General features: G+C 33.1%; 1 protein-coding gene across 13 annotated transcripts in view; it reads left to right on the top strand.

Annotated features, from left to right (window-relative positions):
- Positions 1-20,112, top strand: part of Erbb4 (erb-b2 receptor tyrosine kinase 4) — a 1,037,871-nt gene that overhangs the window by 701,802 nt on the left and 315,957 nt on the right. For all 13 annotated transcript variants that reach the window (XM_074071632.1, XM_074071639.1, XM_074071638.1 and 10 more), the window contains one exon: positions 2,607-2,672. In XM_074071632.1, coding sequence (XP_073927733.1) covers positions 2,607-2,672 — 66 coding nt within the window. The remainder of the gene's footprint in view (positions 1-2,606; positions 2,673-20,112) is intronic.

Below are 20,112 nucleotides of genomic sequence, written 5' to 3'. Positions count from 1 at the left end.
AGTTTTGTGCAGCATAATGGTGGAAACTAAAGGCTAAAAACATATAACATATTATCCCAGAAAACTGCATGATTCAATTATCCAGGAGAATCAAATTAAGGTAATAGGTCTGAAAGTTAGTTAAATAGCTAATCTCTGTTTGGGCAGAGATTCTGGACAGATATTGTGAAATTTACTTTATTATAACCATTCAATGAAAACAGAGTTAATACAAGTACTATAGATGGTACCATTTTGAAGATCAAAGCTGAACTGAGTACCTCAGCAGATTCCAAGAGTCAAAGTTCCAGAAAGACAAAAATGTAAGGCAGACTGAGCCATTATTTATAGAAGAAGCACTTTCTAATCTAACTCTTCCAGTGCTTGGTGATAATAGAATTCTGAAATATATGGGCCAATAGAGCACCTTCCATTGGCTCCCAAAGGATATAGACAGAGTAGAAGACGGGAGTAAAATCCAAGAGCAGCAGCTGCTGGTGGTATCCAAAGATAGGAACAGATATCTTTGTTTAAATACAAATGAAACATGTAAACAACCAAACAAAATCTCACAATAGCAAGTAGACAGTTATTTATATTAGTTTTTTGTGTGTTGGTACAATATCACTTACTTCCAAATCAGTAAGCCTTGCCCTGATACCTTATCAAAAGCCATAAATATTTTAAGTAATAGGAAATGTACAAACGTACACATTAAATATGAAAATTATACATATTTATGGGCCTTTTATATTGAGCCTGGGAGCAAGTGTCTTAGTGGTTAACTGAAGCTTCAAAAATAGGAAATAAAAATATTTTACATAGCTATTACTTATGTCACTTAGGTGGTTTCTCTCTTTCTCTCTCTCTTTAGAATACTAGTTCTAAATCTCTAGTGAGTTCTAAATCTCTAGTTAGAATACTAACTAGATAGTATTCTGACCACAAAGAAGAAAGCTAAATATTTCATTAGCCTCAAACACAATTAAAGAATTCCTAGATTCAATGGTAGATCATCCTCTACTTCAGATATCTTCATTTAACAGACCACTTAAGGATCAATTTACAGGATTTTAACACATCGAAGAAAACACATTAACATTAGCTACTAGCTCATAAAAGTTTGAACTCCAAAAAGTTTTTCACTGTTTTCATTTTGTCTCACAGTCTTTTCTAATTTCCTCTGGTATAAATCAATTTAGATTTATTAGCTTGGTACAAAGGAACTCAAGTAAGTTTTTAATAATAATTATCATTATCACTGATTAAAGTTATATTGTTCAGGCCAGATGGAGTCCTTTTCCTGTCAGCTAGAATGAGCTTGCATTATGTGGTATAATGTGTTTAGATCTAAATAAACAGATGGCAGAGTGACAGGATATTACACACTGGTGATGTCAGCAGCAGTGCGTCTCAAATGGAGTTGCTTTAAACAAGCTGTTGGAGCAAAGATCCCACACTCCTGAATAGAAAACTAGAGTTGAGCCCAGAATTGTATTAACTTGGACATAGCACTGTTCACATCCAAGGGTCAACCATCAGTCTATGTTTTCTTAATGGTGAAATAATTTATCTTCTTAGATTCTCTCAGGCAGACTCACAGAAAGGGAAAAATATCTCCAAGTAGGAAGAACTTCTAAGTTAAGGATTTAAAAACTGTGGGTTTTTAAAGGGAAAATGAAAACAGTTGGTATAACTCTTTGATAATTTTTGTGTGATGGTTAAGTTTGTTAAATATTTTTAATTTGCAATCAGCATTAGAAAATTAACAATGTTTAAAACAAGAAGCATTTTTTAAAGAAATGCTTTAGTCTTTAATAGCGTTTCATATATATTCTTTCATTCTAAAAATGAGTCATGTGCCCATAGAGACTTGAGGGGAAATTCAGAAACAACTTTAAAGACAGTCATTTTGCATGATTTCTTGTAGGTAATGCTCTTACTGTGCTAAGGCCATCTGGAAATTTCTCTGTGGGATAACTGTTTGCTGAAGTCAATATCCATAGTAGGTTAAGTTATCACCATACAAGTTAAAGGCTGAATATGAAATTTCAGATATCAATAAAAATTTAAGAAGTGTATATTAAATAACTGAAATTAAGGTACTTAAAATTAGCTTTCATAAACAATTGACTTTACCTCTTATGCTAATGGTGTGTCTGTCATATGTTGGAAAGAGCATATTTTTGTTTTCATAAGCTTCAACTTTTTTTAACTATTATTTTTATTTTAATGTCTGTTGATATCAATAAGCTATGAACTTTGGAAATGATAGCAAGTAGAATAGATCAATAGAATAACAATGTTCAGTAGTCAAAGTGAAACTTATTTTAAGCATAACTATTTACTTCTGACATTCTGAGAAAAACTACAAATTCATCAATTTCCTTTTCATATAAAATAAGAAGAAGGTGTTACATACCAGGAGACTACACTTAAGTTTCTCCTGTATTGAATATTCAGGTTTTGTCACTTAGGTGGACCTTTTATGGGCTATATCTCAACTCTAATGTGACATAAAAATCTTCATAAAGGTGCAGAGTATTTTCCTTGAGAAGTTCCTCCTAGTCGGTGAATGAAAGATTACAATGTGAGTGACCTCTTTCTCTCATTTTCCTCTTCTACAGGTGGGCGTTGCCATAAATCCTGTACTGGTCGATGCTGGGGACCCACAGAAAATCATTGTCAGACTTGTGAGTATGCAACATTGAAAAGGCATAGGCTTGAAATCGTCAAGAGATTTTAATAACTGATCCTTTTTAAAATTCTGGTCATCCAAAACATCAAAATCAACTTTTGCCTCCTGGTGGTAGATTTGTTTCTTCCACGTAAACCATCTAATTCATTGCTTTCAAATGAAACATCATATATAATTGCTTCTTACATTTCTCTGAGTAGGCTAATGACCTTCACAGACAGCCCAGCTGCAGTAATGTTAGCTGTGACTCTCAGTAGAAGTAAGAAATCCAAATGTGTGCAAAATGATACTAATTCAATTTCAGGTAAACTGGATAGCTCAGTACCTTTCTCAAATAGTTATATTAATGTTCATTGATTTAAGAGAGAGAGAGAGAGAAAGTAAAGGCACTATGCATATGCTCTGTTCCAGGCATTGTTCTAAGCTTAGTGATAAAAATTTTGTGAATCATGGATATAGATTCACTATTGGTAACAAGGAATCTTACCTTTAGTGTATGTTTCTTGAATTAGTCATTAAGTAACATAAACATGAGACAATCATCACTAATAAGACATTTAACAACCAAGCATACTGACTATCCAGATCTGTATCTAATATTTTTGGCATTCTTAAAGTCATGATACTCAAACCAGCATTGAATTTCCACCAATCTTAAGGAAAAATGGCTTCTTTAAAAATAGAAGATAAGTTGGATATTGTGGCTCACTGTTATAGTCCTAGTATTGGGGAGGCTAAAGCAGGAAGATTGCGAGTTAGATACCAACCTGGTCTGCTTAGCAAGATCCTACCTCAAAACAGAGAAACAAATAAACAGCAACCACTTTCACAAAAACCCAGGAAAATAATTGCTCTATTTAAATGTAATCATTTGTTTTTCCTGCTGCAATAAGAATGACTAAAATAATGTATGAAACACCGTGTGGTGAAAATTTGAAAATGAATTCTTTTATTAGCATAGAAGACAGAACATATTGTTGAAGAATTTAACATGCAAATATTAGAGATTGTGAAAATTTGTTAAACTGTCAGATGAAAGTTTAGAGAATTCTAATTTGCTTCAATCCATGACTTTTGCTAGATTCTGTTTCTAAAAAGGAACACAGAATGATTTTATTATAAGATACAAAAGGAAAAATACAGGAAGAGATATAATCTCAATAATAAATGAACTTTTACTATTTTATTGAAAATTCATGACCATTTTCATGTTCAAAATTCATAAAATATAAGAGAATCAAGTAAAACTCTCTTATTACCTGCATCCCACTTTTGTACCTTAGCCACCCATAGGCAACAAACACCATATTCTTCAAAGATAATTTATGCAAACCCAAGGAAATATCTATATATTTGCACTGCCCATTTTTCATTCAAATATTAGAATGCTTTGCCTGTTGTACTGTTTGTTAGTCAGTGTTCTGTTACTGTAACAATTACCTGGAATGAATATACAAAGAGAAAAGGTTTAGTTTGGTTCACAGTGTTAAAGGTGAAAGGTTATTGGCTTTGGGCTTGTGAGATAGCATGTCCTGGCAGGGTGCATGAAGCAGAGCAAAATCCATCACCTCATGGAGGGGAAGCAAATAGAGAAAGGGATTAGGGTCCCTCAATTCCCTTTGAGGGCCTCAAGACTCCCAGAAGGTCCCATTACCCCCAGATGGCACTTTGGGCCAGGGACCAAGCCTTTTCACACATGAGCCTTTTGAGGACATTCCAGAGCTAAACTACAGTATACAGGAACTTGAAGTATTCAATCCATGAACACATGAATGATTTATTTGTAGTATTAGTTGGCAGAAGTCATGGCCAGGCATATTTGCAATTGATCAACATTACCAACATAGAGTTCTTACTCTCTGTAGAGGTAACAATAATTTCCACTACCAGAAAGGATGTGTATGAATGCTGTTTCCCTATGTCCTGGGCAAAGCAGACATCATCAATTTTTCCTAAAGATTTACATGAATGTAGTAATCACAGTGTAGATTTAAAAAAACTTATTTAATAGAAACAATGTTTTATGGCAGGGAATGTTTTGACAAGAATTTTAGATTACTGTGTAAAATTCATGCACTACAATATTTGGAGACGATGTTTTCATAGCAATGGCGTTTAAACCAAGAACATACAACACTGGGCTGACACTAACAGGGTCATTTATAATAAGTAAAAAATAAAGAATTATTGCAACACATTGTGGTGAAGTGACAAATAACCATGGAAATCATTGAAGTGCAAACAAATCAATGGTCATTTCATTGCAAAAACCTTGTGAGTTGTCAAACAGAAATAAGCTGCTCCTCACTCACTTGCCTGCTTCCTTTTTTTCTTTACTTATTTTAATGTAGAACTGCTAGTTGCGGTGTGGGCTCTGTCAGGACAGCCTAAATTTTGTCTCCTTATGAGGGACTCACATTAGGTCTGAGAAAATGAAGCAGCTTAGATCTGAGAAATGCTGCTATTGGAATATGTCTCTTTCTTCTGGTAGGTAGGGGGATTTAAGATCCCTGTCCTGTGTTGTTTGTTTCTATAGTGAGCTGGTAAAGGAAAGATATCATTAACCTCATTTTACCATGTGCTGAAGAAATGGTTAAAGAGGTTGTTAAATTTGCACAGCTAAATACTTAGAATTTCCTCCTATGTGTTTTTTGTCTAAGGACATACTGTTATCTGAATACCATTTCCAATAGCATTTTATGGTAGTCAGGGACATTGAAATCAGTCAAATGATACAAACCCAGAAGTTTCTAGTTTCTGTCACAGAAAATGACTTGATTTTTCTAAATCTCACTTACCACATCTATAAAATGGAGATACATTTATCTTGGAGAGTTTTTATTTTTAAAATGAAGCTCAATACAATAATATGATTGAAATGATTAAGTATTTTTTGGCCCAATAAGTAATTGTTGATAGTGTGGTAACTAAAGGAAGTATGCTAGAAAACTTAATCCATTTTACATCTGAATTAATGGTTGTGGGAGGGAAACTCCTAGGCAGTTCTACCTGGTGAAGTCTACTGACACCTAGTGTCTAGGAAGGAACAAGCAAAAGCCCTAGAGTGAAGTAGAGGCTGTTTTCCCTTGGCATTCACCCCTGTCCTCTTCCATACCTTGTCTGAGCTACTTGAAGGATAAATTACCTATTCATATTAAAAGAGCACAGCATCCTAAGGCAAAATGTATTTTTAAATTACTCCAAGAAATATTTATTGTAAGACCTGAAGTTTAAAACTATGACCATATTTTTGTGAGAGCTTGTAAGCAACTCCATAGGATAGACAATGCTAGAGATTCTGTAGAGGTGTAACATATACGATCAAATATTTTAAATGCACACTTTTCTAGGTTTCCATCAGATTTGAATGGCCCTTCTGGTAATTAAGATAAGTTAGTTACCATGACAGCTACTTGAAGTAAACTTACCAGAACTCTTTTTCATTCTTTATAAATCAGAAAATATGTTTTGAAAGTTTCTAACAATATTCCATTCCATATGAAAAACATAGTCTCACATTATTTGCAATTTCTTTCCTTATGACTGAAATATATTCCCTTTGGCGAGAGCTTCTCTAGAGGTATTCAACTTCACGTTTTGCCAAACATTTCCTTATCTGTCCTGTCTGCTAAGGAAACTGAGCATGTTTTATTCACCCTATCCCTTTACCCCTGCTGACATCTTCCCACATGGGTGTCTCTTCCTAGCAATGTGCTGAGTTTTCCTCTCGGTCGCTGACTAGTGACCGGCCACAGTAAAGACAAATGGCTCAGGCTCTCTGAGAGCAAGTTCATGGTAATGAATGAATTGTTAGGGTGAAATGAAGCAGAGTGGTGATGAGAGTTGAAAACTTCTCTGAATGGAGACATGGGGAAACAAAGGTGCCAGTCACAACAATGGCAAGCTTGAGAGGAGGTCTACAGGAGGCAGAAGTTTTAAGCAGCAGAGGTGAGAAAAGGCTTAGTTAGGTTTTTCTTTTCAAAACAGTGAAATGGAAGGAGAGAGAGACTACATGGGCAGTTTCCTTTAAACAACAGCTCACTATGTGAACTTTTCAAACATATTTTATTAAAATTTTGTGCAACTTTTAGTATAATAGTATTTAATAATATTCAGAGTATAAGCAGGAACTGGCAACTATTTTTAAAAGATTTCTTTCTAAAGTAGTTTTTTTTTTCCTAAACAAATTCTTTTTAAAAAATCTTAAATAACCTAAAGAATTTTATAAATATTAATATAAGTAAATTATACCAGCTGTGTCTCACCAAATGTTTTACTGCTACTGTTTTACTCATGAGTCTGATTTTCTAAGCAACTCAAATTCTTTCTCCTTAAATCCCTTTTGATTTTAGAGCATCCTGACCCTACAAACCTAACAAGACTATAGCTGTAAAGGGTCAAAATCCAACTTAGTCTGGGATCCTGAGAGCTGCATTACATGTGGAGGAGCAGTGATTCCAACTTGAAAGTACTTTTAAGCTCAGTTAAATCGTGGCTGCATTGCTTCACGGCACAGCTTAAGTAAATTGATTCAGTGGATTAATGTAGTCATGTCAGGGGAGACAAACTTATCTTCTGTGTGAAGTCGAAGCTTATAGAAGTATTATTTAGCAGGCTTACTGGTAAGAATGACAACTCTCACTATTCAAAAGAACTGAGTCCTGAGGTCTGAGTTGTATAGGTATAGGTGTGAGAAAAACTAAGCTTTAAGAAATAATAATGGTTAAAGGAACAAAGTTATCTCTGTCCCTGTAAGATATATGAAGCCCACTTATCTCATTTAAAATAGTTACTGCATGCCCTTTTTATCTTAAGCACAGCATTAGACCAGCTCTATCGAGTCTCCTGCTATCTGAAAGGGTGGTGGTTTCATTTGACACATTCCTTTTTCCCTCCCAGACCCAATGTCATCTCATTTAGTAACTGCAATTTGAGTGAGGGCAGGAGAAAAAAGCACACGTTAAAATACTGCAGTTTGATTTTTCCTAACATTGGATACATTTTGCATTAAACTAGTCATAATTGTCTTCATTTAAGATTTTATAAGTAGAATTTTCTATACTGATAACCATCTTCCAAGTTTTACAAATATCATCTCTTGCATAGAAATAAATTGAAAAATGTAAGTGCATTTGACAATAGGTCGAAAAAGATAATTTGTCTCCTAAACTGAAATGTTACATCACAAAATTTAACAAGGAGAGGCATGTTTCAATTGGAGTGAACAAAAAGATTGTACCTCTGCCCATTTCATTGTCATTAAATATGTTAAAGCTGAGACATTGTTTTTACAGAAGGAAAACTTTGGATAGAATTCATTGGTTCTTACTTACAGTGTTCTTTGTGACCAGAGTATCTCAAAATCTTTTTAAAACTAAAAATAGCATAACAGCAAAATTAATACTGGCAATTCATTTGTTCTGCTGTAATAATTTTGTGAATGGGGGTGTTTCTTTCTTGGCAAAGTAAAACCTTCTTCCCAACAATGCTTTGTCTTATTTTTTGGTTTTATAAAGACCTTATAGAACATGCTAAGAAAACTCAGAAATATTTAACATTTCTTCAGTAACTTATTATGATTCAGCATAAAGAAAATTACATCTAACCATAGTAATATATTGAAAGTTTTGGTTTAATCATAGGGGAGGGAAGAAAAACAAAATATTAGTCTGCTTTATGCTTTCTACTCAATCTTAGGGGAAATTTTAGAAATACATAGAATGACATAAATTTGCTCTAAAATAAATCTAGAACTGATCTGAACTGGAATATTAAAATATAAGGAAATGATTAGATATTTTCTTTCCTCAAAATTCCATCAAGAAAATATAGGAGTGCAAAATTAATTTGTACTTTTTTCCATGAAGTTTCCAAAAGTTTCCTGTAGATTATTTTTAAAACAAAAATGATAAATTATGAAGGTGATAAACTAATTGTACTTGCATACATACATACAAGTATAATTTGTATAAAGTGTAATTGTCTTTAGGGTCTCTGTAAAACAAATGTTGAAAAAGAAGGTGCCGAAGTGGTAAATATCCAATTAGAGCAGAGAAAAGCAGTGGGAGCTAAAGGGGACAGAGAAAGCTGAGCCAGCACTCTCAATCAATCAGGGTAACAGTGAGTCTTTGTTAGAAACCAACACCCTTAATTAAAACTCTTGTATTTTGCTAATAACTTCGCATGTCCATAAGCCCTTTTATTGATTTCAATTATTTTCTATTTCCCCTTCTTTGGATTTATAGCTTCTGGAAGTATTGTAAAATTAAGGGAAACATTACAATGAATTACTTATGTGTATACATTTAACATTTAAGTGACCCAATAATTTCCATGAAAAAAATGAGGAAAAATCTCCATTGATATGATGTTCATTTTGACATAAAGTAGATAATATTTGCTGTCCTCTGATGATTTTTCCAAAATGCTTAAAAGAAAATAGTTTTCATTTTAAATATGAAATAATTTTACCTGAAATACTCTCTCTATTACAGTTTAATGTTCTTCAGAATGCATTGCTTAATCTTAATACCATACTAAGGGCTCATGGGGCATAAGTAAAATATATAAAATTGTGTCTGTTCTCTGGTCATGCTGTGTGGGATACAAAGCAAAGATAAGAAATGTATAACATGTCAAAAGAATATTGAACTGGGGACATCAGGAGACTAGAGATGTAGTCTCTCCTCTGAGCTAGCTTAAGTTCATGAATCTCAGTTTTCTCAAATTCCTGTGTCTATAGAAAGAAAGGTTTGAAAAAGGATGATGTCTTTGCCTGTTTCCTTATGTGATTAGGATGTGTGTGTGTGCTTCACATTGACTAGCTATATATGTGTGTGTGTAGTGTACACAGGTATAGTTACAGATTATAAAGACATCGATGATATAAACACAAATAATTGAGAAGAATGGAAACTCTAGGCTGTAGTAGATGGAGATAATCTAGGAAGAGACATTGGAGACAGATTACTTAACATTTAAAGGATTATCAGGAAAACTTAGAGAATAGTAGTTCAAAATATCCGAAAGTGTTATAATTAAAACTATTTTTTAATTCTGAGAGTGATGATTTTTCATTCTAAATTATTTCACTTTTCAAATAAAATTGCTGATTTTCATTAAAGTAAGTATCTTCTACTATCATGGAGGAAATTTCAAAATTATCTACATATGACATACTTCTGATAAATAAGACATGTATATTCAATCTTGGTAGTGGGAATGGAAAACTTCCATACCACTGTCATAGTTAGGGAGTCTTGCAATTTTGTGAAAAGTGTCTATTTCAAGATACCAGCATTAATTTGAGGTGTATTGTGTTCTATTTTGAATTAACTGTTTTGGGTGGGCGATGAATTAAGTACCAGCATAGAGATGAAAGAGCACAAGACGTGACTGAATATAGGTGAATTTCTCTGTGAAGTCACATTTTTGTGCATTATACTAGATGAATGTTAATTACCTAAATATCAGCTATTTTAATGTTCTATATCTCAATCCAATATAAATCTATATAGTATTTGAATATTTGTAAGATAACTTGGCTACTTTTCATGAACATTGTCAAAAGAGCTATGCTCTTTTTATGGGGAAGTTATAAGAAGTAGAGCCAAAGTGCTTTTAAACAATGTTTTTCACATATGGCTACTTCACTGGAGACAGGTATTTTTGGCTTATCTAAAGTACCTAGGGTCATGAACTTTGTTACAACACAGCTGGTAGAACATCGTGACTGTAAGACCTTCTTAGGTTCTTAGGTTTTTAATGATTTCATCATGCCTTGATCCCAAAGATTTGTTAGCCAGGGCAATTGTTTTCTTCTAAAATGAGGATGCTATACATTTTATGAGAGTGACATTTGTGGGTAATTATTGATAATTTAAAATAGAAATTGAGTCTTGATATCAACATACCTGATTTGCACATAATGTCAAAACTTCATTCTTTAAAATGTAAGAAAAATGATCTTTTCTATCAAAGTATTTGTTACCCTCTTAGATTACTTAAAAATTCCTCAGGTCACCATCCTAGGTGACTCACATGTTTAAGGGGTCCTTGCTTCTTCCGGATTCCTGTACAACTCCATTGCCCACCAAACTGCGTGCCCTAACCCATCCCCCAAGCCTTTTAGCTAATCTAGAAAGACTGTGAACCTTTGACCTGGACAAATCTCAGGTGAGGGCAGGTACAACTGCATCAGGAATGAAGGAGGAGCCACTGTCAGCCATTTTGTGCTTGTGTGCTGCTTAGCGGGAGTGAGCACATGCTTGCACCCTCTTGATCAAGAGAAAATTGCCTTGTCAAGAAAAAAATAAGATAAAATAGAAATTGAGCTACAATATTTTGTCAAGCCGTAGAGGAAACATTAATGTAGAAGTACATACTAAGATAAAGACTTATCCTATGAAACTGTTGGCCCTTCTATAGTCAAGTCAGGCCATTAACCATTTTAGTAATTCTCAGTGGTGTTTTTTTAACTTAACAGAAATCATCTGAAGTATCTCTGAAAAACACATCTAATAAGAGAGCTAAGCATTTGAAAAGAGCTTTGTGGAACAATTTTCTCCACCAAGTATTTAAATGTTGAAGGTAGTAATTATTAGAACAGTGTGGTATGGATTCAGAATGGAATTAACTCAAGGAAATCCAATGTAAATCTAAGTGGAGGCTAAAATCTTTATAGCAACTTAGTGTTTATAAACTTGGCATTTTTACAGCATGGAAAAAAGTATAGATTATTCAATAAATAGTTTAGGAACACAAGGCTAGGTTTGGAATAAAATAAACACCTATAATAAAACAAAAGACATGAAGTGGATCCTACATGAAAAAAATAGAAGTGTGAAATAGACTACAGATTAAAGATGGACTATGGACTAAAATTTAAAACTGAGATAACCATAAATACTAGGAAAACATAAGATGAAAATTACATTATGAAGGCCTCTATAAGCATGATTTAAAAGTTACAAAATAGAAGAAAAGGAAGAGATTATTTTACATTGTAGTTTTGTATTTTAAAATAGTTTTATAGAATTAAAAATCAACACACAAAATCTTTTTAAAAAGTTGGGCCATACTTACAATAAAAACATGCAATTTAAAAATGTTCAGGAATCCCCAGTTAGGATGAATTTATGGGAGCAAGAATAATCTCAAGTACTCTTGGTAGATTATAAATAGTAAACATCATTAGTACTCTAGTTAGTCATTGTGTTAAAATATTTGAAACACACATTTTCTGAGACGCACAAATTTATTATTTCAACACATATTAAATTATCACACACATAAGATGTGTGGTAAACATTTTTATTTATATTTTATAATAATAATAAATACAAACCATTAAAATGTCTTAGAAAGGGGATTAAGTTGAAATATATCCATATGATAGTATAATTTAGAGTTTATGGAAGAATCATATTTATACTTCTACAGAAAAATGTTAGTGATACAGTATTTAGTGAAAAACATTGAGGTTAAACAAGATAACTATAAGTTATTTATTATTTAGCATTGTAATAGCAAATGTTTATACAGTGCTCATTATATTAGGAACTATTTCATTACTCCAAGCTTATTGATTTCCCATCATACATGTAATCTTCACAACAGCTTCTTAAAATAAGGGCGATTGTTATTTTATTTTATAAATGAAGCAGAAGCACAGAGAGGTTCAAGATTTTAATCTAGCATAGCTGTTATTGTAAAGTCAAAATGGGACCCCAGCAGTCATCTCTAGTAAACATCCATTGTGTTGCCTCTCACTTACTAAGTTGTTCTGGCTTTACCCTAACAACTTCACATGTATTATCTGCTTCACTCCCCATAAATCATCCTAGCACATCCTGGGAACAGGATGGGAGGGACGAGATGCACTGGGTGAGCAAGAATCCGAAGGAGGAGAGTGGGAGAATTCCAGAGTACAGAGAAATGTAGAGTGATGGGATTTCTTTCACAGACGTAAAAGGGGGATGTGACTCCAGAGAATTTGAGAAAAAATGCAGTTAAAGACTGGAGTTATTTTGAGTTTCTTTTGTTTGTGTATCTTGTGCTCTCTTAACTGTTATACTACCATGGAAACATGATAAGGAGGTGAAGGATACATAGACACCCAAAATTATTCCTGCAATAAGAGAACCAATTTTTTTAGCTTTACATATCTGTAGTTATTTATATTTCCCTAGAAATGTGTGTTGCTATGTCATTCCAGAATTTAAAAAAAAAGAAAAGTAGCAAATAAATCTCACCTCTTTATTATGATTTGATGTCTACTGATGTATTATTTTTTATAAATATTTTGCTTAAAGAGAGTAATAAATGTTATATGTATTAGACCCTGGTTTAACATACTCCCATGTAGGAGAAATTCAGGCATAAGTATCCAAAACTTCCAGAGATGATGGTGGAAATCAAAAGTACTAACCTCCAGGAGTAGCCAGTCACAGCGGCACAATTCCTGGCGTATAGACTTGGTGGCAGGTGCTACTGTGCCATGATTTTCTGTGGTCTCTGGAACCCTAAAGCCTCAGAGAAAGGAAATTTCATCTCCAGTGGCTGAAAGTTCCTGAATTCATTAGAAGGTTAATTTGCTGCACATATATAAAAAAGGAGCACTTGGATTGGTTTTTCTTATTTCCTAATTTGACCTTTGTCCATGCAATTGAGCAGTGCTTTCAAACTGCTGGTTGCAACTCATTAGTGAATTGCAAAATCACTTCAGTGGACCCTGACCAACATCAATTTTTTATTGAAATAGGATACATTAGGGAAAACAAATAGATCAGATTAGAACAGAAGAAACAATATTAACATGTTTTGCATATAACTTAGGTCAGTGTCATTCCTCAGAACTTTTCAGCATGTATAATGTACTGAGCCATGTTGTATACAATTTTTTGTACTATGAATTGTGATTTTAAAAGTTTGAGGCCAGATGTGGTGGCTCAAGCCTGTGATCCTGGATACTTAAAAGGTGGAGATTGGGAAGAATATGGTTTGAGGCCAGCTGACTCAACACATTCACAAAACCTCATCTCAGCTAATGGCTGTGCATGATGGTATGTGTCTATAATCCCCAGCTATGTGGGAAGCACAGATAGGGAGATTGAGGTCTGGTGCAGCCTGTACATAAAGAGAGACTGTATTGCAAAAATAACTATCACAAGTGGCAGATAACCTGCCTAGCAAGTGTGAGACACTGAGTTCAACCGCCAGTACCAAAATAAACAAAAAAACAGGTCAAAAGGCACTATAAAGGAACATCATTTAATTTGTAGACAAGTCGGTAGCATGATTGCCTTTTTTGACAAAATGATCCCAAATAGGTACTATTAGGACAAAAGCAGTATTTTGAAAATATTCTCACTTATATGCTTAAAATATGTTTGTAGTCTCTTTTAAGAGATTTTTCTCTAAATTCTTTATTATCATTATTATTAATATATAGATTTGAGTATTGGCTCTCTCTGGAGCTCAGTTTTCCTCCTCTGTAAAATGCTATATAGTCTTATTTCTGTGGCCTTAGCAACAAATGTGAAGTACATTTGAATAATATCTTAGTTTTCATTATCATCACTCATAATTTTGTCAGTTAATATGACTTTGGAGCAAACAATGGGTGTAAAGCAGACTTGTGTTCAATTTCGTTAGCTATATTTTGCATTTAAAGTACTTTCTGGAGCTATAGTCTTCTTCTCTCCCAGTCCCTTTGTCGTCACCTTTAGACACCTATTGTTTGTGGTGCCTAACTAAATGCATACAAATCAATGAGGATATATAGGAGTCAAGAAACTAATTTTAAAACTTACTCTGATAATAACTTATTATGTGCCCTAGGATAACCTAGTTAAATATTTTTAAATGTTAACTTCTTCATCTGTGACCCTGGGATAATTAACTTGCTCTGCCAAATGCATGGGCTATTTCATTACAGGTTTTTCTTTTTAAAAAATTTTACATGATACTCAAGGGCACAAAGTTAAAAGTAATAATTTCTCCCCATCAATCAGCACACTCTTCTGATCCTATCTCTTTTTTCAAAAAGTAATCACTTTATGCTTTATATGACTTTATAGTAGTAAGTTTGGTGTACGTATGTGTTTGTACATAGGTGTCAACACAAAGCACAGATAAGCACTGGAATTTTAATTTGTTTGATTTAAAAAGTTTATATACCGCATATATTCTTATTTTGTTTAGTATTTATTTTACCTGCTTATATTTTAAAAGTCCTTTCATTTCAACACATGGAGATCAACCTCACTCTGTGTTTTTCAGATGCTATAGCAGTTAGTTGGTCAAGTGATGGTGATACAGTAATTTACCTAACAAATTCCTGATTAGTGGATATTTAGTTTACACTGCATTAGCCTCAATTATCATCAGTGAATATTTAAATTATCCTTTAAAGACTTTTGTATGAATTTATATACCCACCAATAGTTTGTCCACATTTTTATCTTAATCAAAACTAGAAACCACCTTTACTGTTCTTAAGAAGTAGTGACATCTCTCGGAGAAGTATAGACAGTATTTTGTATTCGTGCTTTACCTGATGTGAATCTCTTTCTCATTTTAATATTCTGTAATGGTTTGCATTAACTTATGAGAAGGAAGCCCATCTATGTATTAAGTGGGATAGAAATTACCTCTATTATCCTCTACAAGAGTTTTAGATATAGAACTAGAATACACAAAGGTTATGTGACCTACTATGAAGCAAAGAGACTGCAATATGTTTAATATAACTTTTCCACATTTCTTGGTTTGTGACAGGTTCATAATATTATTATTTCATGTTTTGACTAATTTATATTCAGAATATCATTTATGTGTACATTGTATCATGTAGCCTTCAATTTTAACATAAAATAAATTTAAGAAAACACCGATTTTAAGCAGATTCACACTCTTTATTGCCTTAAAATCTATTCTATAGTACTGCGAGGGATTTATAAAATAACTCATACTTACTGTCAAGAATATTTTCATAGTTAATGTAATAGGGTAATACTGTTTTGTTCTTTGAATCCTGATTCACAAACTTTGTAGCTGTTAATAGCCTACTAATGAGGGAGAGTGAGGAGCATTTCCCTTGTGACTAAGAGTGTACTTAAAAATCAACTTTAAGGTCCCTCAGTTAATCTTTAGCATGTCTTTATAAAATAGATTAAATAAAAGTTCATTAAATAAATAAATGAGTAAAGCAGGTGGTGATGAAGAATAGATTAGACAAGAGCCCTTCCCTTTTTGACACAACTAACAATATTACCATGTCACAGCCTTTGGGTCACCAGAGATTCATCTAGGACAGGGCAAACCTGATTAGTACTTGTGGAAATCTGGGCTTGCTTTTATTAACTGATTCTGAATGTCATTGTCAGCAAGGACTGTGCAGGTATGTGCTATGTTTTTCAGGTGAACTACGCATTTATTATTAAACAAGATTGTTACCCCTAGGAGTGCATATGTCATGGCATGACCAGTTTAACTTATTTACAGTAGCTACTGTTCAGTCATTTAGGAATTAAAAACAAAAGAAAAATGGTTAGATTTTCTTCTCTGCTAAAAAGTGGATATGATTGGCCTTCATATCCACTTAGAAGACCGAGATAATTTCTCATAATTTTACTTTGTAAGTTCTAATTGTTTAAAAAAATCACCTCTGAGAAACTTCTTCAATATTAAACCTTATGTTATTGGTTAAAATGATTGGAAAATTCTTAAAGCGTATAATTCCTTCCCTGTCCAAATCAAGATACATGTTTATCATGAGGCTTTAAAAGATGTGGCAATAGCTTTGATATAATTAGTATGAGACATAGAAGAAAATAAGAAAGAGTATGTCAATTTAAGATCCATCTCCACCTCTGCCTTTCCATCTAAATATATATTTTACTCCTCTTGGAGGTACATTGTCTTGGGAAGAAGAGAGTATCTTACAGCAGATGTTTCAAAATATTGGCTTATAAAATCTCCTTCTGAAAACTTTGGGGCTCCCAATAAGAAAACAAATTTTCTGACACCTACCTCAGACTTACTGAATCAGTATGTAGGAATAGAGACAGGCATCTTTACTTTTAAGTCTTCCTATTTGATTCTTAGAGTCCACCTGCCCCTGCATATTCAGTGGTGTCCAGCTATTCTATTTTGGGCACCAAAATAGAATTACAAATACTATGTGTAATTTGGTGTTGGTTTCATTAAACCTGATATTCTACACATCTCAGCATGCTCCTCAAGTAATGCCATTCTTGGATCGTTTGTGAGCTTCATTTTTTTCACTTCAAGTATATCCTGTTCACGAAAGCTTTTGGAAAGCATGCTACACAGCTCAAAGTGTTCATTGATAAACACAATTTTCCATTCATAGGAATAAATATTGGATTCTAAATCCAGACGGGACCTCCGGAGAACATGTCATCAAGCCTCCTGTGTTTGGTAAAGAGTACCCAGAAGAGATTTCCCTTAAAATACTAACAAAGAGACACTCAAGGACCCATTCAGCAGCTCATTAGTGTTTCACTCCAGAGTCAATAAATTCTTCCTCATACCTAACCAAAATCAACTCTGTTTAATCCAAAAATTTTTCTTCTTGTTCAAATATCCAAGTAACAGAAAACACTGCAACTTCAAAACCATTCCATTTAAGTTCTATTTAATGAATGTGGTATGTTGTATGGACCCCATTTGTTGAAATTTTGTCAGTTACTCAAAGAAATATTAAATTAATGCACATTAAAATGTGCTTAAACATGAAATTGGGGATGTCCCCAGGGTATTTCTCATGCAGATAGTAGGTGAGAAGTTCTCTAATGATAGCTCATTTTTCTAAACTCTGCCTTCTGAATGAGCCCAGCATTATTTCTGCACCCAGTCTAGGTTATTTTCCTTCCAAATCTTCCTATCTGCTTGTTCATTGATTTTTGTTTGTTTGATTTTCTGATTAGTGATAGAGAGCTTAACAACATACATAGGAAATTAAAGGAAGAGGGTATTGGGACTGTTTCAGACAAAGAATAATTAGTCTGTCAATCAATCAAATGCTGTAAAAGACTTACAGAATTTTCCCACTTTGACTGAATAGAATAATGGTTCTTAACTCTAGACTACACATTGAACTCTCCCAAGGAACTTCTTTAAATTATTCAAATTCTTGGAATATTGCCAGTGATTTTGATTTAATAGGAATTAGGTGACTCCTAGGCATTACATGTATGTATTTAAATTCTTTCTATCCTGGGATTTTTGAACCAGCAGACAGGGACATTACTTGGAAACGCTCATGACAAATGGATAATCTTGGGTCCCATTGATACTAATTGACTCAAAACTTTAATTTATATAAGAATTTCCATTTGAAATGGTCCTGTTAGATGATCTTAAGCATTAGATGGAGGACATGAAGATACTCAAAGTCACTGAGGGAGGGGAGGTGGGGAAAATAAGGGAGAAATAAAAGGGGGGACAGCAGAGTGTGAAAACAAGGTGAGAAAACATTTTTCGAGAGTCTGCCAAAACTGAGCTTTATTTCATTTATTCAATGGGTGGATATTTTTGTCTGGTCGTTGTGACATTCTTTTTCCTCCTAATAGAAAGCAACAATAAATATTTGACTTATAAGTGCCAATCTTCCAATAAAGCAAATTTATTCTATGGTACTAACTTTAATCATAATATTAGTTGTCATTACATATAAAGACATAATTAAGTCATTGTTTTTAATAGTGATTACTGGTAAGATAAAGCTATGTACAAATACTTTCTTTGAGGTAATGTATTCTCTCAGCAATGTCCTTGTAGCGTTCATTAAATTTGTTTATTAAATTTGGAAGCAGAGTTTTCTCACTGATTTCTGGAACTCTTTCTTGTTCATTGCTTCATCATAAACCATGAGTGTTGTCTGATGAGCTTATCTGTATTAAGTAAATAACGTTTACTAATCAAAAAATGCTGTTAAATAGATTTATTTTTTGGTGCTGTCCCATTTTTCCCGCATGCAATTTTTACATGTAAAAGGAGTGCTTTGTTTCTAAAAGCAAGTCTCATAAGACCAATAAGGAGTTGTTTCTTAACTCTGTCAAATCACTGATTAGAAATTAGGTTTATTGTTTTGTTGTTTTTGCTCACTTATACATCAGAAAAATAATTCCAAATATGTTTTATACTTACTGAATTTTCATTTGTAATTAAAGAATGTGAAAGTCTTGATAATAAAAAGTGCTATTTTCAATGTTGAATATAATTTACTTAAAACATCTGTTGAGATTGTTTTTGAGAACAGTACCATAATTCCTTTCTTTTCTGTTTGTCTCTTTAAGTTTTTTTTGGAGATACTGGAGTTTGAACTCAAGTGTTCTTGCTTGTTAGGCAGGTGCTCCACCATTCTAGCACTTAAGCGACTCCACCAGCCATAATTTATTTTTTTTAAATGGTGCTGGGGGTCAAACCTAGGGCCTGTGCTAAGTGCTTACATCCTTAGCCACCATAGTTATACTTTGCCATCCTAAAACAAATTTTTTTAAAAGTATTTATAATTGGTTGATCTATTGTATCTTTCTCTGTGGCAGAGAAGACCAAAGTAAATATGTAAGGGAAAAGTAAACATTTTGCATAGTTACCTTAAATTATGACAGAGTTAAAATATAAATTAATATTTAGATATACGTGTCTATAATTAAAATGTGATGTGACTTATAGGATATGATTGTTGATGCTATTCCTGGATGCTATTTTCTAGCTGAGCAATGCCTGTCAACTAGAAACAAATTAATAGTGTCTTGTGATGACACTTATTGCAAATGTAGTAATTTATTTATTTAACATATTTTAATTAGTGACACAATACATCAGAATAGCTTTACTTTATCTGGAAGAGAAAAAATATGTTTGAATCTATTCTTTATGTATCTGTCTATTAAGTCTTTTCTTTATATAGTTTGAATTACTAATAAGTACACCTAAATAAATATATGATTTGGTTTAAAGAGAGGTACAGCAGCACAATATATGATAATGAAAGGTTAATTTTGGTATATATCATATACATGTATACATATATATCTATACATAGATGTATGAAATTATATGAATGCCAGGTATAGTTCTAAACATTGAAATATACCACAAAACAAAATAAATGTAATCCATAAATTGTAAAGATTATTATATGGTGATCAACACTGTAAAGAAATAAAAAGGGAAGGAGAGAATGGGAAAGAATGTAAGAAAGAAAAAAAACAGAGGGAGAAAGAAGAGGAAAGACTTCAGGAGTCAGTTGTGGGGAGACAGATTTAGTACTAAACAGGGCTAGACTTCACTGAGAAGATAAGATTTGAGGTACGACTAAAAGAAAGTTGAATGGATAGACCAAGCTGATGTATTACATAGAAATTTATACTAGAATACTTATAGAAGTTATTTAGTGTATC

Source organism: Castor canadensis, chromosome 4, assembly GCF_047511655.1.
Source record: "Castor canadensis chromosome 4, mCasCan1.hap1v2, whole genome shotgun sequence".
Classification (NCBI taxonomy): Eukaryota; Metazoa; Chordata; class Mammalia; order Rodentia; family Castoridae; genus Castor; species Castor canadensis.
The sequence above is the reverse complement of the archived record's forward strand: the minus strand, read 5'-3'. Positions and strand labels throughout refer to the sequence as shown.